General features: G+C 42.8%; 1 protein-coding gene across 4 annotated transcripts in view; it reads right to left on the bottom strand.

Moving 5' to 3' along the window:
* AMPdeam (AMP deaminase) overlaps positions 1-16574 on the bottom strand; it is a 676053-nt gene that overhangs the window by 240253 nt on the left and 419226 nt on the right. Inside the window, exon 1 of one of the 4 annotated variants that reach the window (XM_067156175.2) lies at positions 7691-7792. The exons of the other annotated variants lie outside the window; for them this stretch is intronic. Coding sequence (XP_067012276.1) covers positions 7691-7749 — 59 coding nt within the window. The 5' untranslated portion in view covers positions 7750-7792. Of the gene's footprint in view, positions 1-7690; positions 7793-16574 lie in introns of those variants that run through there. 4 annotated transcript variants of the gene reach the window in all.

Below are 16574 nucleotides of genomic sequence, written 5' to 3'. Positions count from 1 at the left end.
TTTCTTGGGCCGATACCTTCATTTTTCGAAGTGTCGGATCCCTTCAATTTTTTTCTCCCTGATTAGTGTTATATAGAGAATGGTTGCCTAGTTTTACTTCCTCTTCAAACAATAATCTCCACCACCACCACCTCCCCTCTCTCTCTCTCTCTCTCTCGGAGCTGTCCACAGCTCCTCTAGTAATTAACCATAGCAATCGAATCATCAGTCCCGAGTAAACAAGAAAGAAAAGGAATTTTCGAAACTTTTCCTAGTGATATATAATTGAGAACAAACATACTGGATGTCCAAAAAGATAAAAACGGGTGCCTACGAGTATACCATATGCAACCTGGATGATAATAGAGATTAAAATAAATTAGGGAAGAATCTCTGACTCACGGAAAATTCCTAACACATTTTTTGGGGGGTCACTGCTCAGGTCGTAACCGTTCTACAACTATCTCATCGTAATCTGTCGAAGATTTTTTTTATGCCCATCAGTATAACATTCATCGTATTAACCACTGAAACAATAACTCTGTTGTTTGCAAATCATTTGAATAGTGTTTTTAGAATAAGACACTGAATTTTATATTTACGCAGCAAAGTTGATCATTCATTGCAGTAATATATTACTGGTTATGAATATTGTCGGTTACGTCACTATTTAACATACGAGTATAAAGATAAAAGAAGTACGTTCAGTCTAACATAATATTATCATCAACAACCACACTCTTTAATAACCTTGATAAATGCAATAAGTTTGATTAAAGTAACACTATCCTAACCTGAGGTTCAACTACGAGGAGGAAATAAATAATAATAATAATAATAATAATAATAATAATAATAATAATAATAATAATAATAATAATAATAATAATAATAAACGCTTTTCCCATACCTGTGGTGTCGAGGGGTGAACTGTAATGCACATGTGAATTTGACCCTGTTTTACGGCCGGATGTACTTCCTGACGCCAACCTAATGTGGAAAGGTATAATCACTATTTCTTGTTTCTCTGGTGGTTGGTAGTGTGTTGTGTTGCGTGAATATGAAAAGGAGGGAGTTGGAACAAACATAAATACTCAGTCTCTGAACCAGAAGAATTAATCAAACGCGACTAAAATTCCCGACCCTGGCCGGGAATAGATCCCGGAACACACTGAACTGAAGACCTCAGTGCTGACCATTCAGCCAAGGAGTGGAATAATAATAATAATAATAATAATAATAATAATAATAATAATAATAATAATAATAATAATAATAATACACAACTGAGAATTGAATTTTATGGCCACTTGCTAAGAATGAAACCCACACGATTATCGAACCTGATGTTTACTTATTTTAAAGATAAGAAGACCCAGCCAACTTGGTTCAAGGAGGTGGAAAGGGACCTACAGGAGATGGGAATCACTTATGAAGACACACGAACGCAACCCACTCAGGCAAAAGCAAAGTCACCTCCGTACAGGCCATGAAGGCCCTTGGAGGAGTGGAAGGTAAAGGCTTCCACCATTGTTAACCTCGGCACGCGATTAGGTAGAGTGGTTAGCTCTACGCCCGGCCGCCTTTGCCCCCTGGAATTTACCTGGTCCTCATTTTTGGTGTAGGCTGAGTGAACCTCAGGGCCATATGCACCTCCGGAAGTGGAAATCTCTTTTCTTAAATTTCACGACTTCCTGACGGGGATTCGAAGCCACGTCCTTCCGGGCGAACCGAGCACGCCTTTACCGCCTCGGCCAGGCAGCTCCAACCCACTCAGGAGAAAACTAAAAAAGACCACCAGGGTTTCCAAGAAGTGCCAAAATTGAAGACGGGTAAGACGTGGACGGAGGGAAGAAAAGAGCAACACCGGCAAGGAATGAAGGAGCACCGGGCAAAGATCAAAGCCCTGAGAAGAAATAACGTGGTCCTTAGTAGGCCGACACTTTGTCCAGCACAAATCTCACATGGAGAGAACACTAACTGTTATTGATATGAACAGACAACAGAATGACAAGTTTGTCCTGGGAAAGGATTCCTTAACAAGCCAGTAAATGTAGTGGTACGGTCCTCAATATTTAACCACTCTAAAATGTCTACCAAATGAGCCGAGATCTGATTTTGCAATCTTGAGATAATTGTATAGAGTTCTCTTTTCCCCCTACCTATTGTACTCTGAGATTTGCCGACGATATCGTTATATTATCCGAGTGCAGAAGATTAGGAGAAATTGGTGAATGGTATGGACACAGTCTTGGAGATGGAGTGAAAGTGAAAATGAAAACCTACAACCTGTTTTCCAGTCATTGATCGGGTCAGGGATGGAATGAAGCCCCATCTTGCGGCGAGGATAGGAATTGTGTTGGCTGCCGAAGCCTGTCGCACTCCTCTAGGGCAATGATTAATGACTGACAGATGAAATGAAATGATAGTGGAGAGTGTTGTTGGAATGAAAGATGACAGGGAAAATCGGAGTACCCGGAGAAAAACCTGTCCCACCTCCGTTTTGTCCAGCACAAATCTCACATGGAGTGACCGGGATTTGAACCACGGAAGCCAGCGGTGAGGGGCCGACGCGCTGCCGTCCGAGCCAAGGAGGCTACACTTGGAGTACAAGATGAAAATAAACAAATCCTAAACAAATGTAATGGTGCGCAGTCGAACGAAGCAAGGTGATGGAGGAAATATAGATTAGGAAATTAAGACTTAAAGGAATTAGACGAATGTTGTTACTTGGTAGCAGAATAACTAATAACGGCTGAAGTAGACGAATGTTGTTACTTGGTAGCAGAATAACTAATAACGGCAGAAGTAGACGAATGTTGTTACTTGGTAGCAGAAAAACTAATAACGGCAGAAGTAGACGAATGTTGTTACTTGGTAGCAGAAAAACTAATAACGGCAGAAGTAGACGAATGTTGTTACTTGGTAGCAGAATAACTAATAACGGCAGAAGTAGACGAATGTTGTTACTTGGTAGCAGAATAATTAATAATGGCACAAGTAAGTAGGACATAAAACACAGACTAGCAGAAGCAAGGAAAGTCTTTCTTAAGACATAAATAATAAATAATAATGCTATTTGCTTTACGTCCCACTAACTACTCTTGTACGGTTTTCGGAGACGCCGAGGTGCCGGAATTTAGTCCCGCAGGAGTTCTTTTACGTGCCAGTAAATCTACCGACACGAGGCTGACGTATTTGAGCACCTTCAAATACCACCGGACTGAGCCAGGATCGAACCTGCCAAGTTGGGGTCAGAAGGCCAGCGCCTCAACCGTCTGAGCCACTCAGCCCGGCTTAAGAAATAAAAAATGGATATATTGGTATAGAAATATGAAAGAAATGTGGTGTTACATAAGAATGCTGAGAATGAGATGGGTAGGCCGAATCACGAATGGAAAGATACCGTACTGAATCGAATTTGTGAGAGAACGATTTGGTGAAATTTAACCAGAAGAAGACACATCTCTAGAGAATACTAATGTTACTGCCTTTACGACCCACTAACTACTTCCGAAGGTTTTCGAAGACGCCCAGGTGACGGAATTTTGTCCCGCAGGAGTTCTTTTACGTGCTAGTAAATCGATCGACACGAGGCTGACGTATTTAAGCACCTTCAAATACCATCGGACTGAGCCAGGATCGAACGTACCAAGTAGGAGTCAGAAGGCAAGCGCCTCACCCGTCTGAGCCACTCAGCTCGGCACACATCTAAGACACCCAGGACTTGTTCAGTTGGTGTTTGAAGAAGTGTAGGTGGTAGGCAAGGCATGAATATGACACCGATTAAGAGATGTAGGATGTACTACTTACGTAGAAATGAAAAGGTTAGCACAGGATAGGGTGGCACGGACAGCTGCATGAAACCAGTCTATGGACTGACAACCCAAATAACAGCACTACAATGGTAGGTTTCGGTGACTAAACTAGGATTGGGAAGCGAAGCAAAAGCAAAATCATCTCCGTACAGGCCATGAAGGCCCTTGGAGAGGTGGAAGGTAAAGGCTTCCATTATCCGTAACCTCGGCACTTGATGGAGTAGAGTGGTTAGCTCTACGCCCGGCCGCCTTTGCCCCCAGGAATTAACCTGGTACTCATATTTGGTGTAGGCTGAGTCAACCTCAGGGCCATATGCACCTCCGGAAGTGGAAATCTCGTTTCTTAAATATTACGACTTTCTGACGGGGAATGGAACCCACGTCCTTCCGGAGGACCAAGCACGCCTTTACCACCTCGGCCAGGCAGTCCCTAGGATTGGGATGGCAGTAATATAATAATCATTTCACGTGGCTATTTCTAACCGGGTGCAGTCCTTGTAAGACAGACCCTCCGATGAGGGTCGGCGGCATCTGCCATGTGGTGGAGGTTAGTGTTATGTGTGGTATGTGAGTTCCGGGAATGTTGAGGACAACACGAACACCCAGCCACCGAGCCATTGGAATTAACCAATGAAGGTTAAAATCTCCGATCAGGTCGAGAATCGAACCCGAGACCCCCTGGATCAAAGGACAGTACGCTAACTATTTAGCCATGGAGCCGAACTGGGAAGACAGTGACTGTGGCCTACAATAACTATCTTCATTTTGCCGACCGTGGGGTTCGAATACATTATCACCGGAATGCAGGTTAGAAGTACTCAACTCGTACCACGAAGCCAACACGCACTGGTATGTAAAGTACATCTCTGGTGGATACGCCACCTTGATATTTCACCTACGTCACCTTAAAGAAAATGGCAAGTGTTTTTTAAAGTTTTAAAAGGATGTTGTGACTTCTGCGAACGCTGAATTAGCGCTCTACTAAAGCAGCATTTAAAATAATTCAGTGCTAGAAGGAAACCCGATACAATGGGTTACGTAACGTAACCACTGCCTACGCTGGCCAAGAATGTGAATTTCATTCATATAAACAAGTCATTTGGTAGAACAATAGAGAGGAAAACTTCTGTCCTGATCTGTCTATGGAGGCGGAGGATAAGGCTCTATATTATGCAGACGTTTATTATAGAAAAGAAGTAGTACCACATGAACAATTTCTTACATTCGCCCCATACGGAACACCTGCTAAGAATGGAGATTCCTAGGGTGATAAAGAGTAACAGTAAGAAGAGATATGACGTAAGTAGAAAGCAATCTTCCCATTTAATGTGACAACGTCATATCATTAGCAACGAGGTCTCTAATTTTACCTAAGAGAGCGGAATATTTCAGCAACATCGTCTCCTGTTTCTCAGGCAAGATATATTCTTGAAATGTAAAGTCTCGTTCCGCGGTTCAGATTCAACGTAAAACTATAGATCCCATGGTTGTTTATCCCAGGAGCATTCACGTACAACCTCAAGCTCCTCATGGGTATGTTTTTAATTTTGAAACTTCCAACTGTATTAATATTGTGATTCGAATCGCGTTTCGTTTGGTCGGAAGCAAACAGTTTTGAAGCACAGGCACAGGTTTAATTCGAAATTAACCCCAACTCAGATCCTCTCAAGTATTTTAAATCTTGTACAACAAATTTGAAAAATTTACTCGATAATTGTTTATTCAACGAACATGAATTTAGGATCAGTCTTCTTTTTTTCTTTTTCTACCGCTTTTCCCACACCTGTGGGGTCGTGGATGCGAACTGTGGCCCAAATGGGGATTTGGTCCTGTTTTAAGGCCGGATGCCCTTCCTGTTGCCAACTCAATATGGAGCGATATAATCACTATTGTGTATTTCTGTAGTGGTCGTTAGTGTAGTGTGTTGTCTGATTATGAAGAGGAAAGTGTTGGGACAAACACGAACACCCCGTTCCCGGGCCAGAAGAATTAATCAGAGGTGATTAAATTCTCCGACCTGGCCGGGAATTGAACCCGGGACCCTCTGAATCGAAGGCCTCAACGCTGACAATTAAGCCAAGGAGTCGGGCGTGAATTTAGAATCAGTATAGGGTTGATATGCCGGCCCCGTGGTGTAGGGGTAGCGTGCCTGCCTCTTACCCGGAGGCCCCGGGTTCGATTCCCGGCCAGGTCAGGGATTTTTACCTGGACCTGAGGGCTGGTTCGAGGTCTACTCAGCCTACGTGATTATAATTGAGTAGCTATCTGACGGTGAGATAGCGGCCCCGGTCTCGAAAGCCAAGAATAACGGCCGAGATGATTCGTCGTGCTGACCATACGACACCTCGTAATCTGCAGGCCTTCGGCCTGAGCAGCGGTCGCTTGGTAGGCCAAGGCCCTTCATGGGCTGTAGTGCCATGGGGTTTGGTTTTTTATAGGGTTGATATTCGTGCAGAGCAAACAACTTTTGTCGTCTTTGTCTACGGAGGTTCTATATTTTCTTAATAATAATAATAATAATAATAATAATAATAATAATAATAATAATAATAATAATAATGATGTTACTGGCTTTACGTCCCACGAACTACTTTTACGGTTTTCGAAGACGCCGCAGTGCGGGAATTTAGTCCCGCAGGAGTTCTTTTACATGCCAGTAAATCTACGAGGCTGACGTATTTGAGCACCTTCAAATACCATCGGACTGAGCCAGGATCGAACCTGCCAAGTTGAGGTCAGAAGGCCAGCGCCTCAACCGTCTGAGCCATTCAACCCGGCTTTATATTTTCTTGATTCAGTCGCTGGATATAAGGATGATATGGTCCGTGAGACTTTGTGATCGGCCTGAAGTCTTTCATAAAACTGTCTGATGGAAGGAAATATTCAGGTATTAACGTTTGCATCAGACTAAATCAATCTGGAACCACCTACAAGATACGGTGCATCTACCGGGGACCAAGCACAGGCCTAATTAGAAGGCAAACAGAGCTCATTTATGATTATCGCAAATAATAATTTCGTGTGGCTATTTCTAGCCGAGTGCAGCCCTTGTAAGGCAGACCCTCCGATGAGGGTGGGCGGCATCTGCCATGTGTAGGTAACTGCGTGTTATTGTGGTGGAGGATAGTGTTATGTGTGGTGTGTGAGTTGTAGGGATGTTGGGGACAGCACAAACCCGCAGCCCCCGGGCCATTGGAATTAACCAATGATGGTTAAAATCCCCGACCCGGCCGGGAATCGAACCCGGGACCCTCTGAACCGAAGGCCAGTACGCTGACTATTCAGCCAACGAGTATCATCGCAAATAATCCTACACGTATTTCTGAATCTGAGATTAGAGACCAGAACTGAAACGAAATAAATCTTCAATCAATTGCTACAGGATGTGCGAGGAGCGTGGATGCGCGACTAACACAATAATATCATCCATCGCAACTTTTCGAGCGAAAAGTATAGCGACGTTCTCTCGAGGGCTTCACTGCAGCAAGAGAGGATAAGACTTATTTGAGCAGGTGACAAAATGACACTATTGACGCTGGATACAGACTAACGAAATTATATAACCATTCATTAATCAAGAATTCTCCCACGGCAAACTACGAAACATTAATTAAATGTATAAACGAAATAAAATAACGTTCTGTTTATGCTACAGTATGCAGTATAAATAAATGGACACAACTAAGGAACAAGTAGGTACCAATAACTGAGATGAGCTACACCATCACTTAGTATCCTCAACACTTCACGTGAACTGTCAGGGGACACGCACATTGAGACACAGAAATGGACTATATTTGAGAAAGCACTGAGAAGCAATTACCCACGCCTGCGCACAACTTATCCAGTACCGCACAGAAATGAAACTTCACTTGCGCATGCATTCAACACACCTGATCTCCAGCAGGTTGTCCCGGAACCAACGTTTGGAATCGCGAGCTAGCCAGAACATGCTGGTCTATCTGCTCTGGTCCCATGTTATGGCACACACTGACTGGCCGCCTGCTAGTCCAGTCCCCCAGTCCCCTCGGATTGCCGATCGATGGCGGTTACAGCGCCGGCGCAGAGCCGCGCAAAGAGTGCGCAAGCCGCACGACAACCTGTCAGCCTCCTCAAAGGGCAGGTTGGGTCCCTTTTAGATAATCATAATATACTGTAGCACCCACTTCATTCTTTAGATTCCTACTATTCCTGTTCCTTTCTCCATTTCTTTGAGACTGTTATTGCTACAGCGCCCAGTGCCGGCCCAGGGTCTAGGGGTAGCGAGCTTGCGGCTTGCCCGGAGGCACCAGCTTCGATTCCCAGTCAGAACTGAGGGCTGGTTCGAGGTCCTATAAGGCTATCTGAGAACAACTGAGGAGGCAAGATTGCGGCCCCGATCTAGAAAGCCAAGAATAACAGGAGATGGTGGGTTCAAACCCTACTGTCGGCAGCTCTGAAGGTCGTTTCCCGTTGTGTTCCCATTTTCACATCAGGCTAATGTTGGGGATGTACCTTAAGGCCCCGGCCGCTTCTTTCCTATTCTATCGTTACCGAAATACTGACACTGATAGTGCGAAGTAAAAGAATGTTAACGTGTCACTTTGGAGAGAGTTGAGTGATAACGTAGAGAGTGACTACAGTCAAATACTACACTAATCTCTAAAATTAGCGAGCAGGTGGCTGCGCGGTTTGAGTCTTGTAACTGCGAACTTGCATTCGGGAGATAATGGGTTCTAACCCCACTGTCGACAACACTGAAGATATTTTTTCGTGGTTTCCCATTTTCGCACCAGGCAAATTCTGCGGCTGTACCTCAATTAAGGCCTCGGCCGCTTTCTTCCCACTCCTAGCCCTTTCCTATCCTATCGTCGCCATAAGACCTATCTGTGTCGGTGCGACGTAAAGCAACTTGTAACAGAAAAATCTCTTCATTATACAACTACTGAGCGAAAGAGCTACGCTGTGCGGACTTAAGTTTGTGATCGAATAACCCACTGTTGGCAGCACTGAAAATGGGTGCCCATATTCTCCTATATTCACAACTTAAGACCATGGCCACTATATTCTTAGTCCTAGGCCATTCCTATTCCAGCGTCGTGAAAACTTATTTTTGTTAATTCGACGTTAAACAGCTGGCACACTAAGAATAATACTTGATATCTGTTTGTCCAATAACGTTGTCGTTAATTTGATGACAACAATGCCAGTTCATCCACATACAAATACATCCAAAGTGAACGAACATGGATTTCTAGGACGTAATGAGTTATTTATTGTATAAATCATAAATAAACACGAACATAATGTTTCGATGAAAGAATGAAATGTAGCCCCAGTAGAATAACACGAGCAAAACTGGTTACGTCTGCTCAGTCTGGCATACAACCACCGCTAACAGCAATTCAGCATCTGGAGTATGGATAGTTTACTGTATGTTGACGTGAAGCAATGCGTCTCCCTAGAACATGCTCTATAGGATTTAAGTCGGTAGAGTGAACAGGCCACTCCATGTGAACAATATCCTCCATTTTCAGAAATCAGCTTTCATTGGTGCTGGGAAAGGACGAACAATACCTTCTATCCTCACAGTACTTCGAGACAACAATCAAATATGCTGTACTAATATCTTCACGATACCTGAGGGCGTTGCCTGCTGCCATTTCTTGATGGATACAGTACTTTTATATCCATCTCTTGGCACAGGCCAGAGTAAAGTGTAGCTTTCACCAAGTCCCAGCCTCATCCATGGCTGTGACAATATGGAAGCTGCTGGGGTATGGGTGGTGCTGAGTAATGGCATTCAGAGCACGACTAGTGCATCTGAGTGTTATGAAAGGTGTTGCTCATAGGGTCAGTCGTGCTGCAATAGCACTTTCTGACCCAGTGAGGAAAGCAACGGCAAACTACCTCACTCCTCGTCTTGCCTAGTACGCCTCATTGTGGTGCTGCCATTGGTTTTTGCGGTTTCCTGATAAACGCATAACCTTTGTTGGTGCTATTTGAAGATCCAACCAGCCTCTGGGCTGATGACCTAACAGACAGACAGACAGACCCGAGGGCGTTTAAACCTTGCCGGTTTACCCATGAGAGGTGCTCATGCGGTTATTATGCCTCCCCACTCCACTATGGATCTACCTCTATACTGGTTTCTTTCCACAATTTTGGAGGCCCGAATTTTTTCTGGTTCAGAGTAATAAATAAGTTACAAAATTGTGAGAAACTGCAAAAAGACCTCGTGAGATGGACAGCAGGCAGTGGTATGATGATGAACGGGGTTAGAAGTCAGATTGCGAGTTTCACAAATAGGAAAAGTCCTCTCAGTTTTAATTACTACGTCGATGGGGTGAAAGTTCCTTATGGGGATCGCACTGAGTACCTAGGTGTTAATATAAGGAAAGATCTTAATTGGGGTAATCACGTAAATAAAAGGTACAAACCTCTGCACAAGGTTAAGGGAGTATATAGTGGTTGTAGTAAGGATGTAAAGGAGAGGGCATTATAGGTCTCTTGTAAGACCTCAGCTAGAGTATGGTTCCAGTGTATGGGACCCTCACCAGGACTACTTGATACGAGAACTGGAAAAAATCCAAAGAAAAGCAGCTCGATGTGCTCTGGATAATTTCCGACAAAAGAGTAGTGTTACAAAAATGTTGCAAAGTTTGGGCTGGGAAGGCTTGGGAGAAAGGAGACGAGCTGCTCGACTTTAGTGATATGTTCCGATCTATCCGTGGAGATATGGCGGGGAATAACATTTGTAGACGAATAAGTTTGAGTGGTGATTTTAAAAGTAGGAAAGATCACAATATGAAGATAAAGTTGGAATTCAAGAGGACAAATTGAGAAAATCGCTTATAGGAAGAAGAGTTATGGATTGGAATAACTTACCAAGGGAGATGTTTAATAAACTTACAAATTCTTTGCTATTTTTTAAAAGACTAGGTAAACAACAGATAGGGAATCTACCACCTGGGTGACTCCCAAAATTCAGATCAGTGGTGAATAATATCCAGATGCGAATCCTTCGTAAATCATTCTTAAGATCAAACCTGGACTCATCGGTAGAGATCATATTGGCCCACTAATCCTCTGTCCAACTGACATGTTAACGGCTCCACTCAACATATTTTCTACTGTTAACACATGTCAGAGACACACAGACACAGCAGGGCTCCTATAATAAAGGCCTTTCTGCCTGAACCTTCTGTACACTGTTTGCCGTGATACAACTCTTCAAGTGGATGCTGTGAGGTCGATGCCAAATGCCGTACAGTACGCCAGTGGTGCCGTCTTGCCCTTATATTGAGATAACGGCCCTCTCGTTTCGACGTCACTCCTGATCATCCTTACTCTGTCCTGCGGGTTACAGTTTCGGATTCTATAAACTATTCCCACATCCGAGAAAAAAAACAACGATGCACAATAAGCCATTCAGCCACATCCGCTTGAAATACGAGCTCGAGTCTTCCGGGCGTATTCTCTGTGCCATACGGGAATGTGGTAGGACCATGGTCGTAAGGTGATGAGAATGTCATCTGCCGTTTGGATTACGACTGTACGGACAGTGCTTTTGTCTTATGCCTGGGGGGCATCTGAAATTAGCGCTACAAGATGTTACCTAGCAACCGTTAATGGATGGCCATGACCGAGAGATAAGGCATAGGCTATTTATGACTGTTTCTCCCATAGGAAAATCTGACACCATTCACAGCCACTTTTTTCTGTTACATTTGAATGTCACTTGGTACGATTGTATGTTGACTTAGACACAAGATGGAGACATGTACGTTTGTTGCTTTAATTTTGGATACCAATGTAGGTTAACAGTTATTATGAATTAAATTCGAATTTATTGATCGCAATTTGCCACCAAGGTTAATGAGCTCCTACATGTAGCATTTACATTGAAAAAATATACTGCACATAGAATTATTACAGATGGGTAAAAAACGAAGGAAATATGTAAACTAAATATAATACAAGACCATATTATATTTAATTAAAATAGAAATTTGAAAACAAACTTCAACATTATAACATATTCTGACTCATCCTCATAACTGAGGAACAGATGCATCTCCAGCCTATGCCTTTCCGTTTAATCCGAGCTTCTGATTTTCTATTAGAAATATGTAGAGATATTCTGAAGCAACATTTAATCTCTTCCAACCATCTAGGTGCTGTTCTACCTCTGGTCCGCTTTTCATCTACCTTCCCTTGGACAAATAGTTCCAACTAGACAACTAGTGCATTGTAAAATGCAGTGTCGAGAATCTTTGGATAACCCGTATTGAATATCTAGTTCTTTTAAAATAGAGATGTTTTCCTGTTCTTCTGGATGTCCAACGAATACGTAGCAGTCACCGCCAGCACTACATTTCAAAAGGCATATATTCGATTTATATCTGATGCCTTCATCGTCTATGATGTCCGACTCGTTGGCTGAACGGTCAGCGTACTGGCCTTCTGTTCATAGGGTCCCGGGTTCGATTCCCGGCCGGGTCGGGGATTTTAACCTCCATTGGTTAATTCCAATGGCCCGGGGGCTGGGTGTCTGTGCTGTCCCCAACATCCCTGCAACTCACATACCACACATAACACTATCCTCCACCACAATAACACCCAGTTACCTATACATGGCAGATGCCGCCCACCCTCATCGGAGGGTCTGCCTTACAAGGGCTGCACCCGGCCAGAAATAGCCACACGAAATTAAAATCGTCTATGATGCTGACACTAACGATTCCGTTAGTTGTTTCTTCATGTATTTCGTAATCTGTTTTATCAGACCATATTTATATTCACAAGACTTACACCGCGTTTCGGGGCAATAGCTCTATGCTCCGTTATCTCTGCCTCACAGCTGCCCTGGCTAGAAACTAATGACCTAATGTAGTTGAATTCATTAACGAATTCAATTTGTAGTGGCAAATCTTGTAATTGGGGTGGATTAGCCCTATTGACAATGATTAGCTTTGTGTTTTTCATATTTATTTCCAGTTCAAAATTACCAATAAATGTTATTGGTTCTACGCTACTCTAATTACTTTCCCGATTTCGGGCGACGCCTAGGTGCCGGAATTTTGTCCTGCAGGAATTATTTTACGTGCCAGTAAATCTACAGACACGAGGCTGACGTATTTGAGCACCACCCAATACCACCGGAGTGAGCCAGGATCGAACCTGGCAAGTTGGGGTCAGAAGGATAGCGCCTCAACCATCTGAGCCACTCAGACCGGCTCAAAAATTAACATTTTCAGTAATAATCAGCTGAAGTGTGTCCCCGAGTTCAGCGGCATTCTTGCCAGTATAGTCATATCGTCGGCATATCGCAGATATGACCTCCCATTAACATAAAACAACTTATAACATAAAACCAAACCAAACCAAACCCCATACTGCAACAGCCCCGAAGGTCCATGGTCTATCAAGCGACCGCTGCTCATCACGAAGGCCTGCAGATTACGAGGTGTCATTGGTCAGCACGACGAATCCTGTCGGCTCTTATTCTTGGCTTTCTAGACAGGGGCCGCTATCTCATCGTCAGATAGCTCCTCAATTGTTAACACGTAGGTTGAGTGGACTTCGAATCAGCCCTCAGATCCAGGTAAAGATCCGTGACCTGGCCGGGAATCGAACTCAGAGTCTCCGGGTAAGAAGCAGGCACACTACTTGTACACCACAGGGCCGGCTTATTACACAAACTACATAAAAATAACGTACAGATGGTCTCAAGTATTACAAAAATTTAAATTGGTTAACTTGTTTGCAACGACGAACTATGCTGATGATTAACAGGGAAGAGTTAGTATAATTACTATCATAAATGCTGCCAAATGTAAGGAATCTATTTACAAGGAAAATAAACTACTAAGACTTAAAAAAAAAAAGAATAGCAGTGGCTTACGGAAAACGAAGTAATTAAGCGAACGTAGTGTGCAAAGAAATTCTTAATTAATTTTTGTATTTATTCCAGAAAACAAGTCGTTAAGCTCCTTCTGAAGCAAGTAGTGTTCGCGGAATTCGTAAATTGGTGAAAATCAGAAGTATTAAACATCCACTGCTACGTAGAGGAAAGATTTAATGTATTCAACTGATGTACGAGGGAGGGTAATGTAGAATGCACAAGAGGGAGGCCCATGAAAGTTACACCTAACACGGGAGCCATCCTTGCCCTTGTAAGTATGGGAAAAAAATAAAAGCTGACCACGAGTAAACAGAAGAGAAAGTAGCCAGGAGGCTCTGGAACATGGAAAGGAAACGAATGTCTAAACCCATCTTTTATGAAGCATTGTTGCCGAGTTGAGTGACTCAGACGGTTGAGGCGCTGGCCTTCTGACCCCAACTTGGCAGGTTCGATCCTGGTATTTGAAGGTGCTCAAATACGTCACGCTCGAGTCGGTAGACTTACTGGCACGTAAAAGAACTTCTTCGGGACTGAATTCCGGCACCTCGGCGTCTTCGAAAACCGAAAAGAAAGTTAGTGGGACGTTAAGCCAATAACATTATTAAATTTCCTCAGTCTTTTGGAAAGTTTGATGTAGGCATATTTGCGAGTACTTTACTTTACAAGATCACTTTTCTGTAGAACTAGGTTAAATACTATATAAGTCACACAACCTACAAAAAACATTTAATTATTCCGCAAGTTAGGAATTATTATGAACTTTAATTAGCAGTCAATTGTACAGTGAGTAGGACAGGAGCTGGCTAGCATACCTTGTACCACTACCAGTATTCTAAAGATAAATATTCAGAATTAGAGAAATTTAAGAAAAATATCAACTCTCGGCAAATTATGCTGGACCTCCCTCGAGATATATTTTTTAAATCCGTGCCTGAATACCACATAATACCACAATATTTATTACACAGTCGATACTTGTAATGACAGGCAACTGTTCCTGCACATGATCAAGGCGGGTTGCATATCCAACGTTATTGTGTCTGGTGGACACAACAAACTTTCCTTACTTAATCTTCTCTAGACAGAAAACTATCCATAGTACGCGTACCAAAATCAGTAGGAATAATGTCCAAATTATGGACTACAAGACTTATGGTTCACCGTACCCGAAAGACGAGTTTATCAGGGGAAAGTTCCTACATATGACACATGCAGATCTGAAGAAAAGCTTATCAAAAGAGATGTCAGGCATAACCATACCATACGTGCAGACAAGCAGCAAGCTGTCTTACGCGTTTAGACTGTCCTGGACACAGATGGACACTATTTAGAGCATAATTATTTACTGTGACGGAATTGCAACGCATTAAAAGTGTTTCTTTGGAATAGCTTTTTCTTTGTTTTTCTTTCGCATTAAGTTTCCTGTTTATGCACTCGTTTTCCTCATACAGACGGTTTGGCAGGGAAAGTTTAATTGTAAACACCCGGTAATCGGCAGTAATAGGAACATATTCGCCAGATCCAGTTCGGAGCCACACAAGTAAGAGAACATGTGATCGAAAGTTTAACGCGAAAACCAACCCAATATATCGTCGGCAATATCACGTATAACCCTGCTCCGTGGTAAAGGGGTAGCATGCCGCCTCTTATCGAAAGGCCTCACGTTCGATTCCCATTCAATCCAGGGATTTTCACAATTTTGGCCTAAGGACTGGAACGGTGTAGCCTACATTCGGCCTCATGAGTCCAACGGAGGAGCTGCCTGATGCGAGAAGCAGTGGGACCGGTCAGGAAAGCCAAACTATAGGGATGAAGATGTCAGGTTTTCCACGGGACACTCCAATGTATGTAGCCGGGCAGCAATCGTCTTGGTTAATGAATCAGCTATTGCGCTTGCTATGGGTTTTATTATTATTATTATTATTATTATTATTATTATTATTATTATTATTATTCACGTCATCATCATCATCGTAAGTGCGACATAAAATTAACGAATTAGAAACTATTATGCATATGGGAAGAGAACTTACGAATAGGCCTATAGTCGTGTTATTAAGTGAGGAATACCACAATAGTTTGCCAACCATGGCCGCTAGTCAATTATATTGTCCGAGTTGGTGCGATGTTAAACGCGCAGAAAAAACAAAAACACCGCCGGACTCAGAGGCTCAAACTGTTGAGGCACTGGCCTTCTGACTCCAACTTGGCAGGTTCGATCGTGGCTCAGTCCGGTGGTATTTGAAGGTGCTCAAATACGCCAGCCTCGTGTCGATAGATTTACTGGCACGTAAAAGAACTCCTGCGGGACTAAATTCCGGCACCTCGGCTTCTCCGAAAACCGTAAAAGTAAGCTTTTTGCTAGTTGTTTTACGTCGCACCCACACAGGTAGGTCTTATGGCGACGATGGGGTAGGAAAGGCCTAGGAGTCGGAAGGAAGCGGCCGTGGCCTTAATTAAGATACAGCCCCAGCATTTGCCTAGTGTAAAATGTGAAACCACGGAAAAGAATCTTCAGGCTGCCGACAATGGGATTCGAACCCACTATCTCTGCCGGATGCAAGCTCCCAGCCGCGTGCCTCTGACCGCACGGCCAACTCGCCCAGTGTAAAAGTAGTTAGTGGGATTTAAAACTATTATTATTATTATTATTATTATTATTATTATTATTATTATATTATTATTATTATTATTATTATTATTATTATTATTATTATTATTATTATTATTATTATTATTATTAAAATCATCAGTAGATTTCTAAACAAACCACCTATGCATTTGTTAAAACTACAGAATGCGAATAAGAATATAACGCTTGATTATTAAAACATGTATCATATGTGTTATTTAGAAGAACAGTAGTATGCATTCATAAACAATCATTCAGG

This window comes from Anabrus simplex, chromosome 1 (assembly GCF_040414725.1).
Source record: "Anabrus simplex isolate iqAnaSimp1 chromosome 1, ASM4041472v1, whole genome shotgun sequence".
Lineage (NCBI taxonomy): Eukaryota > Metazoa > Arthropoda > Insecta > Orthoptera > Tettigoniidae > Anabrus > Anabrus simplex.
The sequence above is the reverse complement of the archived record's forward strand: the minus strand, read 5'-3'. Positions and strand labels throughout refer to the sequence as shown.